The following is a 14,443-nucleotide window of genomic DNA, read 5'->3' on the forward strand; positions in this document are numbered from 1 at the left end:
CCGAATCCCAACATTTTCCTCCCAGGCTGAGACCCCGCCGCTCCCTGAACTGACAGCCCCGAGCAGCGACCGAATATTTCTGCAAGAAACCAAAGTAAGAGTTACAAATGTAACAATTGTAATGACCGTGTTGAAAAAAAGAAATCAACCAAGCCCCACATGCAACATATAATTTGGTTGCTCTCGTAATGCAGAGGTATTTATTTACAAGCAGAAAAGTGAATTTCTTCCTGTAAATTTCCTACAGGAGGAAAATCAACCGGGGCTAAACCCACGCAGGCTGACCTTGCAAACCCAGCCTCATGTGAGCACTGAAATCCTATGAAATCCTTGGGATTACAGGCATGGACATGCCCTTCTCAAAGGAAAAAAACAAATTAATTTATCTGTATTTCCAAAAAATCTCAGAGTAAGACATGAAGCAAAGGGAAAAGGAGCGAGGGGGGAAAAAAAAAATCCAGACTAAAAGGAAAATAAATCCTTGATGAAAAGATTTTATTCTGAAGATTGCATCTCCTTCCAAGCTGTTCTCCCAGGTTGTTCCCAGCGCAGAAAACAGGCTCAAGCAGAAAGAAAACAGAACACATCCTTGATAAAAAGCACTTTTTAATTTTATCAAATGGATCTGTACAATAGTTAGCATTGCTTAGTCAGAAGCGAGTGAAGAGAACAGATCAGTAACAGCCAAAAGTCTTTCAAACTTTATACAGAAAAATAGATTGCATAAAAATGAGCTTTTCTTGTCTTTTCCCCCAGCCCAGCGTGTCCCTTCCTCCCCCACCCCCGAAAGGAAATATGCAAAAAAATATTTTTTAGAAAAAAGAGTAGGAAACGTAGAAAAGGTAAAAAGATGAATAACCTCTGAAAGGTGGGTTTAGATTTACAAAGGTTTTAAAGGCACGAGTTCCCATAAAATAGATGGTTATTTATATGCTCAGCATACAATGGAAGAAGTAGAAATATATCAATGAAATATTAGTCTAAAAACTAAGTACCTAAACCCATTTTTTTAGTGGAGGAGATTTTAGTTTCACAGCTTGATGGATGATATCTGGTCCCTAGAAGCCAAAATTAAAGCGGCAGTCGATCATTTCTCATTAAATTACAGCTTCTTTAAAGTAGTCCTGGTTCTGAAAGCCTTCGAAGACTCCTTAAATCCAATTTTAAAAGCCCAAAACAGGTGGCCAGAAAATCACCTGCCCTTTATAGTAAGCCTTTGAGCCTCCCAAATGAATTAGTAATTCCCCCCCCTCATTATTTGACATTCCCATTGGAGTTTCCAGGCAGATTCCTTCAGTCCCTCTCTCCAGCACGGCTCCTGCAGCGGTTCCAAAATGAAAAAAACCCAAAAACCAAGGAAAATCTATAGACTCATAACACCAGTTTATTGTATCATCTCCACTATTTTTTAGGCTCCCTCCCCCATCTTTAAAATCTTTTAAAATTCTACTTTTTTTACCGTTTTGCACAAAATTACTTCATTAATTAAAAGACAAAATAATACAGAACATAAATACATATTTAACAGATTTAAAAAAAAAAAAAAAACCAAACAAACAAACCCAAAACAAAACAACCAAAAACATTTGAAGCTTCCAAAAAACCAAAATGTTAATTACAGCCAAACCTTGCTTAGAAGAACTCCTGACTAAAAAAAAAACAAACAAAACAAACACTTCAGACACTGAATTGGTTGGTCCCATCAGACTCTTCCCACGGGATTGTTCCGGGATTTCGGGGCTCATCCCTGTTGGTCCCAGTGAGTTCTTGCCCTCAAGGTTGGTCCGTTCCTCACATTGCAATAGACCCTGAAAGTCTCAAACAGCTTTTTTTTGTTGTTGTTGTTGTTTTGTCTCCCCCTCTCCCCACCCCCTGCTCCACTTTTTGCACTTGGCCAAACTTCCAGGCCGAGCAAGTTCGGCTCAGTCCTCCCAGAGGAGTCGAACGTTTTGTCCTTCATTTACGCAAAAGGCATCGCCGGTCCTTTTCCTTTCTTTTTTTCCCCTCTAGGTTGTTTTTTTTTAAAAAAATTCTTTTTGTTCTTTGTTTGGTTGGTTTTTTGTTTGTTTTTTTGTTTGTTTGTTTTTTTTGTTTTTTTGAATTTCTTAAATCCTACGAATCAAAGAAAAATAGAGCTCTGTCCTTTCGGAGAGTTTCGAAGCAAGGTCAGGACGAGCAGAGTTCCCAGCGGCTCAGGAGGCACTTTGGAAACGACGGCGGCACTCCACGCTCTTCCTCCTCATTCCTTCATTAGTGCATAATTCCAGGGAAGCCTTCGGAGGCTCCGGGAATCCTTTAAGGCCTGGTCAGGGTGGTGTAGACGGGCTGCTCCCAGTTGGCGGTGGGGCTGTGCGCCGGCGGGATGGACAGCCCGTTGAGGATGGGGGTGGCGTAGGGGCGACGCGAGGAGTGGAAGTAGGGGTACTGGTAGAGGCTGGAGGCATAGCCGGGGTAGGGGTTGTAGTAGTTGGAGCTCTGCAGGTCCGTGTAGTCGCACTGCGAGCTGGAGAAGGAGGCGGCGGCGGCGGCCGGGGCGGCCGAGGTGGCGCAGGCCTGGCCGCCATAGGAGCCGTACGAGTCGGAGTGCGCAGGGGAGCCGTGGGGCTGCTCGCTGTAGTGGCTGGGGCTCAGCTGCTCCGTCTTGATGTGCGGCCGCTGCTGGCCCGGCTCGGCCGCCGCCGGCGACGCCGCGGCCGGGCTCTTGTGAGTCCACACCTGCGAGCCCGAGTGCGAGTAGGAGCTGCCGTAGGAGGCGGCGGCGGCGCCGTGCTCGGCCGGCAGCACCGCGTGGCCGTTCAGGGGCAGGTACTGGTCGAACTCGTGCACGTCGAAGGTCTCCATGTTGTTGATGACCTCGCTGCTCAGCTCCGAGATGTCCACGTTGCTGAAGTCGATGTTCTGGCGGCCGCTCTCCACCAGGCGCCGGCCCTCGTGCTTCAGCTCCTGCTTGCTGCTGTGGTGCAGGTCGGTTTTGGGGGTGGTGGGCGGCGTGGGGGGCCCGTGGGGCTGGCCTGGGGACAAAGGGACAGCAAGGCTTTAACAGTGACCACAGAACAGCCAACTCCTTCACCATCCAAGAAATGTGTTTCGCCCATCTCTTATTGGGGATTTAAATCTATGGCACCGTGTCAGGTATGGGTGACGTCCCCCTGTGACCACGTCCCCCTTGGGATGAGCCTCCCACATGGGTGATGGGATGAAGCTGGGAGTACTCTGTGCCCATCAGGATCACTCTGGGACACACCAGGACACCCTGGTGGCACAAACTCAGCTGTGCCCGAGTGATTGGGGTGGAATCAGAGCGTGAGCCCCGTGACGAGCCCCATGATGGAGCTCATCCTCTCCCCGTGGGCAGCCTGAGGCCAGCCCGACTCTCCTGAGGCAGAGGGATCCAGGGCCGGGATCCCCAGCCAGGCTGGGCTGGAGCACAGCAGTGTCTGAGGCTGCAGGACGTTCGCAATGCTCCTGGAATCTGTCAGCATGCTCCCTGAGCCAATTCCCGGCGCTGGGAAACTCTGCTCCAGGACCCTGCTTCCCAGGAACCCCAGTTATTGACCCTGATTAGCTCACAGTTCACTCTCCCCACTCCAGGGACACTGGGATCCCGGTGCTTTGGGGATTCCCTATGGCACAGGCAGCTCTAGGAGCACTCACTGAGGAAAACCACAGTCATGCTCCCAAGCGCAGCTCTTGGAACAACAGCTCCTGCTTTGGCTCCCCACGGCGGGAGGCAGCGGGATCCCATCCCACCCTGAGACGCAGGGATCAGCGGGAATGCCGCCCTTTACCTGTGTGATCCCCGTGGTGGTGGGAGTCGGCCATGCCCCCCAGCCCCGTGTCGGCCTTGTAGAGCTGAGTGCCAGCGTGGTGGCTGAGCTCAGCTCCCGAGTCCGAGTCGCTCTGGCCGGCTTTGACGCTTTTCCTCCTTCGGGGCTGGTATTTGTAATCCGGGTGATCCTTTTTGTGCTGCACCCTGAGCCGCTCGGCTTCCTCCACAAAGGGACGTTTCTCGTTTTCGCTCAATAAACTGGTTTGGGGATGGATTTGGGGAGTTCGGTGGTTTTAATAAGGAAGAGAGGAAAAAAAAATATCCAAAATTAGGATCTTTTCCTTCGAAGTTTTCGTCTTGTTTTCAGACTCGTACATCCCCACTTCCCATGCACTGATTTGAGTACTCAGCAAGTTAACTACGAGATTAATTTGCTGTGGTAAAAAAAGAGTTAAAATCCACAGCAAAAAATGGAATAAAATACCAACTACAGTGCCATGAAAAACCCAACCACTATGGACAGGGATAAGTGGGCAAAACAAAATCCCCCTTCCCCATTTCCAACACAATTACAAAATATAATTCCCATGTTTGCCCTGCGAATGCCACCCCCTCACCACCACAAACATTTCCAGCTTTGTTTGGTGCTTACAAAGAAGCCACGAAGGCACCAGGGATGGGATTATTGCTTTCCAAACTCTCCCCCCCCCCGCCCACACCTCTCTTCGCAAACTCTTGGAGAGGCTCAAACCGCAGCGGGAGCATCGCTGGCCCGAGCAGGCAGGAAAGATGGGAATTAGGTACAGGCAGACACCATGGGATAAATCACACGGAAAAACGTGGCTCAGGGAAGAGCCTCGGAAAGCAAAGCAGGCTCGGATGCTGCCCAGCAAATAAAAGTTTGCATCCCCGGGCAGCGCTAGGCAGATAAGCAGGGAAATTAGGAAGCTCGTTAAAAGAACTGTTAAAAATTGGTTTAGTTGAGTTTATAGCTTGTTAAGCAACAAGCAAAGCCCAAAGGAAAAAAAAAAATAGAAAAAGCCATAAAACAAGTCATTAAAAAAGTCTCATCGCGTGGGGATGGGGAAGCCGCAGGCAAGGGAAAGGCTGCTTGTGCATCTCCGTGATGCAGCAGGGAAAATCCACCCGTGGCAGGAGCGAGGGTGCCCAAGCCGCTCGGGGGATTTTCGGAGCAGGGACCGCTGTGTCCTTTGCAGCGCGCCGGGATGCTCGGAGGGGAGGGTTGTACTTCAGTTCGAAGCGCTCCGAGAACCCCGAGAAACAGAGATTAATAAAAACAAAGCAGGCAGAAGCTTTAAAGAAGCGCTGGGAGGGAGACTGCAGCCGCGCAGCCCCGCGGAGGACGCGGCGCGGGGGGTCCGCGCGGGTCGGGACTCACCGCCAGAGCTTGCCCAGGGTCTTGCTGAGCTCGGCGTTGTGCAGATGCGGGTACTGGTCCGCCAGCTTCCTGCGGGCGGCCTGCGCCCACACCATGAAGGCGTTCATGGGCCGCTTGACGTGCGGCTTGGCCTTGAGCGATCCGTTGCCGCGGACGGGCATCGGTACCAGGCTCCAGTCGTAGCCCTTGAGCACCTGCGAGACGGCGTCGCGGATGCAGGCGGGGAAGCGCTCGTCCACCTCGGCCGCGTCCACCTTGGCCCCCAGCGCGGCGGCGCCGGGCGGGCGCGGGGCGGGCGCGGGGGCGCAGCCCAGCCCCTCGGAGCCGGCGGGGGAGAGCGGCGAGTCCGAGTCCGAGTCCACGTGGGACATGGAGCTGGTGGTGCCTGCGGGGCTGCACGGAGCCTCCAGCGCTTTGTCGTGCTCCTCGGTCATGTTGAGCATCGGCGGGCGGCAGAGCCGGGCCGGCCGCGCGCTGTGCCCGCCGGGGGCCGCGCACCCTCCGCGGGCGCCCGAGCGGCGGGAAAACGAGCAAAAATAATAAATTCTAGAAGGAAAAAGACACGAAACGCGCAAAATTCAACCCAAAATCGGCACTCCTCCCCCCCGCTCCGCAGCCGGTCCTGCCGCCGCGGCCCCGCGCTGCCCCGCGCCGCGCTCCACGTCCAGTGCGAAACGGGGCCCCTGGCAACAAGTTACTTTAAGGGCAGGGCGAGCGGCCCCGCCTCCGCCGCCGCTCGCCATTGGCGGAGAGGCCGCGGTGATTTCCATAAGGGGCGGGGCTCCGGCCCGGCGGGGCCGCGCCGCTCGCCCGCCGCCGCAGAGCCCCCGCTCCGCCGGCGAGGGGTCCCGCTGCGGCTCCCGCTGCCGCCCGGGCCCGCTTTTTGCCACCCGCCGCTGTTCCGGCTCCCTGTTCCGGCTGCCTCTTTCGGCTCCTCTGTGCTTTTTCCGCTGCAAATCGTCCGGGGGCTTCACCGCCGCGCGGTACTGGCGGGGACCCCCCGACGGTGGGGATGTGTTTTATACGCCAGTGTACAGACGTGATCCCGGTTTTCTAGCGGGGTACCGGGCAGCGGGTGCGGGATGGAGCCGCCGGGTCCTTTTCCAAGCGCCGCGGAACGGGGATGCCGCGGGGAAGAGGCGCGGAGCGGCAGCGGCTGCGGGGCGGCGGAGCGGTGCCGTGAGACCGCCGGTTATTTTAAAGCCCCTTTCCGAGGGGTTTTTGGGGCGGTCGGCGCGTGGCAGGGGGGGGGCGACGGTCCCCGTGTGCCCCCTGCAGCCGATCCCCCGTGCCCCGGGGCCGTGCGCTCCCGCAGCCCCGAGCGCGTCGCTTCGCCCCCGCACTCTCCAACGGGCGCGTAACGGAGGAAAGCGGGGAATCGCTGGGAAAAAGCGACACGAGACCCTCCGTGTCCCCTCCCCGACTCTCCTGTCCTCTTTTCCCGCAGCCTTCCCGCAGCGGGCTCGGTCCCGAGCACCGGGAAGCACCCGGGAGGTCCCGGCCGGAGGAGGATGCGGCACCTCGGGGTGAGCCTTTGGATCGGGGAAAAAGGGAGGGTGGCCCCCGAAATCTCTCCCGTCAGTTTAAGTTGCCCCTCTCCAAGCCAGCCCTGCTTTTGCAGCATTTATTTGGAGCATTTGATTCTAATTATCCGCGGAATTCAGCCTTCTAATTGCGACTGGGGGTGGGGGGGAAATAAAAGCAACTCCTCAAATTCCAGTTTTATCTGCTGCTTCCCCCCGGAAAAATAGAGGGTCACGTATAAGATTGACAGTGGAAAAAATAGCTGGGCTCCGAGCATTCCAGCGTTTAAAAAGTAGCAGGAACGTAGTGGTTTTTTGTTTAATTACTGTGATGTGTAATAAATAAAACCGTATGCTTTGAATTTAAAATGTTTTTAAATGTGCCTGAACAGCTGCCTGCCTTCTACGTGAAAATTAATTTATTCTCTCAAATTGCAAAGCAGGATTTAATTTTATTTAAAAAAACTCCAAACCCTAATTTTTCCAGTTTTCAGCTTTCTGTTTGCAGCGTTACCTCCTGACAAAGTTATTTGAAATACAATTTTCAAAATGTCCTTAAAAAAATTATTTTAAGGCTCAAGGCAAACTAAATACTTTGGACTTTCTAATGAGGAATAATTGAAATTTCCTGCTAAACTTAATGAGATTGGGGATGAGTTTATGTTTCCCTGGGCTATGCATTGGTGACTTTGCAGTGCTGTTGGACACTTGGAAAAATCTTCTTTTCCCTCTCGTGTGACACATAATTAATGTATATTCCTATAAATCCTGTCTCATTGGGCAATTTACCTCGACTCACAGAATTCCAGTGTTTCATCTGGGTTTTTAGCCATGGCTGAGTCCAAGCAATAATCACTATTTTTAGTCCATCTTTCCCAATCCAGCCTCTCCTGTGGAGCACCTTCCTCAGAGGAACCCAACCTCAGTGCGTGACTGAGGCTGGGAAGGGATTTGTGGGATGCTCGGAGCTTTGGAGGTAGGAATGGAAACAAGAACCCCTTTTTTCTGCTCCCTGTCTTCAACTCCAAAGATTCGTGTAAAAGAAGCCCCCAAGGACGGCAGGAATTAGAGACGTTGGTTTTATTCCCTGCTTGCTGCTGCCTTCCAGGGCTCCCCAGCCCTGCCTTGAGGCAGGGAATTGCATTTTCCAGCCCTCAAGCTTGAATCCCTCTTTGTCCAGCACAGGTAGAAGGAGGAAGACGACTTTGGGCAGTTGTTTCCTCTTATTCCAGAGATGGGCACAGGGAAGAGGCCGTGCCTTGGAGCGGGGCAGGGAACGTGTCCTGCTGCACGTCTGGCTCTGTGATCCCGCACGAACCATTCCATGTTCCTGTGTCAGTCCTCAGGGGATGGAGCAGCATTCCCTGGCCTCACACAGCCAGCACTCAGGGACAGGAGAGAGCTGGAGCACCTGGAGAAGCTCAGTAGCTCCGGTTTCCTGAGAAGTTCACTCATCCATGAAATGGAATGAGATAATGCTCAGGGAACAAGTGGGTTCAAGTGGGGCCGTTTGTCCTGCGGGGTCTTGTGGTTGGATTTTGTATGACAAAGGAGCAGGGATGTTTGCCCAGGGATGGGCAAAGGCTGGAGCTGCAGGGCCGGATCCCACAGGATGCGTCATCCTGGCCTGACACGGCTCTGGCCCGACCCAGGCTGCTGCAGGGCAGGCCCTGACATCAGCATTCCCAGGAAAAGGGTGCAGATTCGGGAGGGGAGAACCGAGGTTCCTGTTGCCCAGTGGAGCCTTTAGGAGTTCACCCAGGTGGGACATGTTTAGAGAGGATTTGGGGGAACAGACCCAGCTGTTCCTGACGGAGTGGGCACGGCAGAGGCTGATATTTGGAATATTGCTTCATTTTCTGACGTGGTCTCCAGTAAAGTTCCTGGCCAGCTCAGCCAGTGTTTCTGGGAATTGGGCAGTAAATACAAGATCTGTGTGCCTGGCTCCATCACATTCTCACTTGGGAATCCTCAGCATCCCTGTGGGATGGAGGCAGCTTGACCTCCCATCCTGGTTCCTCTGTTCCATACCCCTTCCTCCTGCAGGAATAAGAGCGCGTGTGCATTGGCTCCAGAGCAGGCAGAGCCCTGCTCGTGCCAGGAAGGAAAAATTTCCTTTCCAGTGGCAGCCAGGGAAGGCATTTTTAGAGGATGAGAGCGCGTGGAATCTCTGGATCCCATGGATGTGCTCTGGGATGCACACACAGACCATATCCCTCCCAAAGGTGGGCTCCACCCTTAATCTGATCAAGGGGGAAAGTTCTCATTTCTCCCAAGCTGGCCTCCTCTGACCTGCCAGCAGATTGTACATGGGAAGTCCAAGGAGCAAAGAGAAAGAGCACGATTTGGAATTAAAACCGAGCCCTGATCAGATAAGAGGAACCTGTGGTGTTAAAATCAGCCTCTGACACCTGCAGGATTCATGCTCAGCCCAGAGAACGTGGCAGCTCTGAGGCTGCTGTGAAACAATGTCCAAGCCTTTCCAGGAAAGTTCCTGATATCTGAAAAGAAGGAATAAAAAGGCAGGTGGTAACTTCAATGAATTTCAATTAAAACAGCAGCAGAAGGGCTGACGAGCTTTGCCCTCAAGCTGGACAGGAGTGATGGGTCCCATCCTGCACTGGGTGCTTGGGAAAGCTCCACTGCCCGCTCACACAATTTTAAGGCTAAATTGGTGTGGATCCATTCCTTGCCAAAAGGTCCAAAATTTGCCTTTCATTCACAGAAAATGGGCCTTGCCTCATCCGAAGCTGGTGTGGCTGCGGCACTTGGGGACATGGGTTAGGGGTGGCCTTGGCAGTGCTGGGGGATGGTTGGACTGGATGATCTGGGGGGGCTTTTCCAACCTAATCCCGCAGTTCTGTGTCCTGCAGCAGCTCTTTTCCACATGAATATTTACCTGGTGTGGATAAAAAAAGCTCTGCACACCTGCACTGGGCAGGACTCCAGTGCTTCCTCTTTCTCCTGCTTGAAATACAAGTGGAGAGGAATCCATGGGATTCCTAAATATTTTCTAGGTTTGAGCATGGCAGTGGACACCAGAGAAAAAGGACGTCTGATGTCAATATGTTATTTTTATTCAAAATGTATTGAATAAAATTGATTTATTTGGTATTTATTCGAATATTCAAAGACCCCAGCAAGAAAATGAAAATGTTTTTGCAGGATCAAAACCCACCCATGTATGAATTGTACATTAAGTGTCAGGTGAGGTGTCAGCAGAGGATCTCTTCTTTCCTCCTGCACAGCACAGTCTGGATGGCATCTTTTCAAAATAATGGAGATTATTAGGATTAATTATGATTATTGTGATTATTAATTGCTTCTCCTATGGTACCACTTAAGAATCCCTCTTCTGAATCAGCACCTCCTCATTATCCTGCACAAATACACGAGAGAAAAAAGGTGGAAATCTTTTCCAGCCCTAATCCTGTTAATCCTGGAGTTAAAGAGCAAAGTTCCACGGGGAAAATTGGGGATTTTAAAGGGAAAAATTATTACTGCTGGAAAAAAATGGATTAGCAGAAGGAAGCTCCCGAATTCTTTGTGAGATGCCCATGTCCCCTTCAGCAAACGCAGCTGAGTGCTCGGTGTGTGCCTGCATTATCCATAACTGAATGTATGCTCTCTTCAGAGGAGCCCCCCATGCTAATGCTGCCTCCCAAGCTCCCGACTTCGGCGCACATTCCCTTTCTCTGCTCCCTTTCAACCCCATTCCTGGCAGCCAGAGGGGCGAAAGGCCAGACCTGAATGAACACAGAGCGACTTCGGGTGCCAGGGCCAGCGGGGTTGGGGTGCTGCTGGGGACAGCTGCTGGCTGCTGTGACAGTAAAGGCTTGTTCCCCTGGCACTCCTGCAGCTGGCTGGAACACAGCAAAATAGGGGACGTGGCGTTGGGGGCGGTTTGGTGAATGAAGAGGAGCATCAATGATGCCCCTGCTCGCCTGGCATTCATGAATTGCCTTCCCCTGGAGGCTTGAAAGGCTCAAAACCTCGCTCTTAAATACCTTGTCTGCGTTATTTGCTTGGGGGTTGCGCTGTTTGCTTTCCTGCTGTGTCGCTTGTGAAGTTGCCACGTGAAAATAAATGAAGAAATGGATACGTGAGCAGAAAAGCCAGCACAGGTGATGGTCCCCACAAAGAGATTCGGTGAATCACGGAATGTTCTGAGTTGGGAGGGACACACAAAGATCCTCGAGTCACATTTGGGACAGAAAAGGCGTCGTTTGGTGTCCTAATCAACTGGTTTATCACATGTTTTTCTTTCTAGCCTGAATCATCTTCCAGGAAAGCCAGGAAAGGCTTCCACTGCCTGTTACGTGAATTGAGTCCTTCTTAGTGACAACATACTTCTGCTGTTTTAAGCTTAAAATTTGCAGCTTGTCCTGTTTAAAGGTGCTCCTGACACACGATGTCCCCCGCTTGGTGCCACCACCCCAACCTGTGCATCTGGCACATCTCAGAGCGACCCTCAGCAATGAGAATCGACCCAGCTCAGCATTCCCTTCCCAGCCCCAATTATTCCTCCCTTTTTTGCTAAATCTTTAGCCTAAACCCTCCACTTTCCCTCAGTAATTTCCTCAATTATCCAGTTTGTTTTACAGACATCCCCATTTAACGTGGGATTTGCTGTAAAAGACCCCACAAAGGAAACCATTAGCTCCCATCTATTTAAATTTTCCTTGCCAAATCTCACGACTGATCCAATGGGAGAGCAAAACTGCAGTATTCCAGTGGCCTTTAACAAATAGCTGATTTTTCCTTCCCTATACAATGCACCATTATGTGGGATTTTTTTTTTCCCCCTAAGAACAATGCAAGCAGCAGTGATGGGAAACTGGAAAAACAAAAGGGGCATTTAGAAGGGACTGGTTTAGAGGATGAGAAATGTTGAATAATGTTACACCTGATAGCAGATGCTTTCTCAGCGACCAGCACGGAGGTGTTTACTAAGGGGATACTCAATGTATGTTTATGCTCAAAAATACTATTTATGAACTCCACACAGCCAAATGCTTGACGCCTATAAATTATATGAAGTAAAAACCACGGCAGCATCACAAGTGTGAATTTAGATGGGATATTGGGAAGGAATTGTTCCCTGGGAGGGTGGCGAGGCCCTGGCACAGGGTGCCCAGAGAAGCTGGGGCTGCCCCTGGATCCCTGGAAGTGTCCAAGGCCGGGTTGGACGGGGTTTGGAGCAGCCTGGGATAGTGGAAGGTATCAGGGGTGGAAGTGGATGAGCTTTAAGGTCCCTCCCAACCCAAACCATTCTGATTCTATGAGGAAAACCTGAGGAATTTAACTTAAAATGATCCCCCGGTCCAACCCCTGCCCAGGCAGGGTCACCTGGAGCAGGTGACACAGGAACGTGTCCAGGTGGGTTTGGGATGTCTCCAGAGAGGGAGACTCCACACCCTCCCTTGGCAGCTGTTCCAGGGCCCTGCCACCTCCACGGAAATAAGTTTTTCTTTAAGTTGAGGTGGAATTTGTTGTGTTAATCTGTCCTGAGCTCCGCTGGTCCAAGCATGGTGCTGGTAACACCAAGGTTGTGGATTCAATCCCTGTATGAGCCATTCGCTGAAGGACTCGATCGTCCTTGCGGGTCCCTTCCAAATCACAGTATTCTGCGATGTGGATTCTGGTTTAGCTCAGGGTATCACTCCTCATCCTGTTGCTAAGCACCACCGAACAGAGCCTGGCACCATCCTCCAACACCCCTTGGAAATACTTGGATCCATGGGATCCCTTCTCAGCTTCCCTTCTCCAGCCAGTCCCAGCTCCGGCAGCCTCATCACAGAGATGCTCCAGACCCCTCACCAGCTCCGCGGCTGCGCTGGCCGCTTACGTTATTTTTTTTAAAATAAAACTTTGCATTTTCTCGCCGGTTCGCTGAGAACTTTTCCCGTTTCTTCCCGTTTTTCCCCGTTCCCCCTCTATTTTCCCCCGTCCCTGCCGTGACCCCTCACGCGCGCGCCCGGCCGGGCCGCCCATGCTCGCTGTGCCCGACATGGCGGCGCCGCTTTGCAGAGAATTCTCCCTATTTCCCCCCATTTCTCCCCGATTTTCCCGGTTTCCCCCCGTCCTCGCCGTGTCCCCTCACGGGCCCGCCCCGCCCGGCCGCACATGCTCGCTGTGCCCGACATGGCGGCGCCCAGCGCGGGGCTGCGCCAGCGCCGCCCGGGCCGCGACCGAGCCCCCGATGGAGCCCCCGGAGCGGCCCCCGCTGCATCCCCCGATTCCCCCGGGCCCGGCGTCGGTGCCGCGGCCTCGCCGCTCTCCCCGGGCACCTTCTGGCTGACCCGCATCGTGCTGCTGCGCTCCATTGCCCTCCTGTACTGTGAGTGCCGGGCGGGCGCTGCCCCTGCGCCCCGCGCTGTCCCCGAGTGGTGAGCGGGGACGGCAGCCAGGGAACGGCTGGAGCTGTGCCAGGGAGGGTTAGGGGGGAGAGCAGGGAAAGGTTCTTCCCCCGGAGGGTGGTGGGGCACCGAGCAGGCTCCCCAGGGAATGGGCACATTCCCAAGGCTGCCGGAGCTCCAGGAGCGTTTGGACACCGCTCGCAGGCACGTGGTGAGATCCTTGGGCATGTCCTGTACAGGAACAGGACTCGGTGATCCCTGTGGGTCCTTCGCAATTCAGTTTATTCTATGATTATATGAACCTTGTGGGTCTCCTCCAGCTCAGGATATCCCATGATTCTCTTCTTTTTCACTCCTACTTTCCTGGTGGGTTGGGAACCCTGTGGCTGATGCTGGGATGGGGTTGGTGATGTTGGAAGCTGGTGGAGCTGGAAGGAGAAGTTTGCTCACACCACAAGGCTGGTACCTTTCAGCAGAGCTGTTTGGAGCTGCTCATCCTTTCCCTTCAACTTGTGAGCTCCCAGTGCAAGAACTTTTTGTCTTATGCAGCAGCAGGACTAGAGAGAGAGTTGACATCCCTGGGTGCCAACACCACCAACTAGGACCTACAGTCGACATGACCTTAAATTATTTCACAGTAGAAGCAGTTTCCAGCCTCTGCCGTGCTTGTTTGCCTCTTGCTTTGGCACTGAGAGCTGCGCTCAAAGCCCGCTGGTGCTCCATTTAAAAATATTTACAGTGAAACCAAAACTGACAAGTAACACACTACGGTACAAATTCTAAACTTGCCCCAGATTTGTCCACGGAATCGTTAGAATTTGTAGCCTGCCAGCCTGCTTAGATTATTTTGCATCAAAACCATGCAGAAGTTGTAGTTTCGTATGGTTTTGACACGTGCTCTGGTTCTAGTTTGGTTTCAGCTCTCAGTGAAATGCGAGGTTATGACTCTTTCAGTCAAAATGAAAGTGATTCCAATATTCCCCCGTGTGTAAATCCAGGCTGCTGAGTTTCCCGTGGCTCAGTTTGCAGTTTTCTTATGAAAAACTGATTGCTGTTCTCTGCTGTGCCTTCGGTGGAGGCCGCTGCTTCCTGGTGGTGGATTTGGGGTGATAAATGTGCCACACCTGGGAGCTTACGGGGTGTCGGGGGTGGGAAGGGAGCAGGGGCTGCCCGGAGGGGTGGGAATTGGTGAAAATCAAAGGTGTGGGACTTTGTGGTGAGTGGGACAGCTGGGACAACGAGGTGGGGAACAAGGATCTGATTGGGGGTCAGGTGAGTTACTGGTGGAAGTGATTGAAACTGGTGGGCTGCAGGAGAAAAGGAGGCTGGGAGTGCCTGAGCCAGAGGATGAAGCTGAGTTTGCAGGTTGGTGAGTAGGTGTGGGATGCTAAAA

At 52.6% G+C, this 14,443-nt stretch overlaps 2 protein-coding genes and 1 long non-coding RNA gene across 3 annotated transcripts in view; 2 read left to right on the top strand and 1 right to left on the bottom strand.

The window, feature by feature from the left end:
• Nucleotides 1-589: 589 nt before the first annotated feature.
• Nucleotides 590-5,842, bottom strand: SOX8 (SRY-box transcription factor 8). Its single transcript, XM_042037433.1, has 3 exons — nucleotides 5,169-5,842; nucleotides 3,789-4,027; nucleotides 590-3,011 (listed from the first exon to the last, which is right to left on the bottom strand). The coding sequence occupies exons 1-3, from the start codon at nucleotides 5,609-5,611 to the stop codon at nucleotides 2,296-2,298; spliced, it is 1,398 nt and encodes a 465-aa protein (XP_041893367.1). The 5' UTR covers nucleotides 5,612-5,842; the 3' UTR covers nucleotides 590-2,295.
• Nucleotides 5,843-6,601: 759 nt separating this feature from the next.
• LOC121668780 lies at nucleotides 6,602-8,620 on the top strand. Its single transcript, XR_006017557.1, has 2 exons — nucleotides 6,602-7,667; nucleotides 7,877-8,620. It is a non-coding gene; the product is annotated as an uncharacterized LOC121668780 (long non-coding RNA).
• A 4,197-nt stretch (nucleotides 8,621-12,817) lies between these two features.
• The window catches only part of LMF1 (lipase maturation factor 1), a 144,238-nt gene continuing 142,612 nt past the window's right edge, over nucleotides 12,818-14,443 (top strand). The window contains exon 1 of the mRNA XM_042036866.1: nucleotides 12,818-13,031. Coding sequence (XP_041892800.1) covers nucleotides 12,818-13,031 — 214 coding nt within the window. The remainder of the gene's footprint in view (nucleotides 13,032-14,443) is intronic.

Source organism: Corvus kubaryi, unplaced genomic scaffold, assembly GCF_017639235.1.
Source record: "Corvus kubaryi isolate FWS band 111438036 unplaced genomic scaffold, C.kubaryi_AGA036_p1.0 37387, whole genome shotgun sequence".
Lineage (NCBI taxonomy): Eukaryota > Metazoa > Chordata > Aves > Passeriformes > Corvidae > Corvus > Corvus kubaryi.

Coding starts and splice junctions, on each gene's coding strand:
- SOX8 (XM_042037433.1), bottom strand. CDS start 5,611: ATGCTCAACATGACCGAGGAGCACGACAAAGCGCTGGAGGCTCCGTGC. Junction 4,028..5,168: donor ACCCTGGGCAAGCTCTGGCG/GTGAGTCCCGAC, acceptor TCCCCAAACCAG/TTTATTGAGCGAAAACGAGA. Junction 3,012..3,788: donor CCACCACGGGGATCACACAG/GTAAAGGGCGGC, acceptor CTTTGTCCCCAG/GCCAGCCCCACGGGCCCCCC.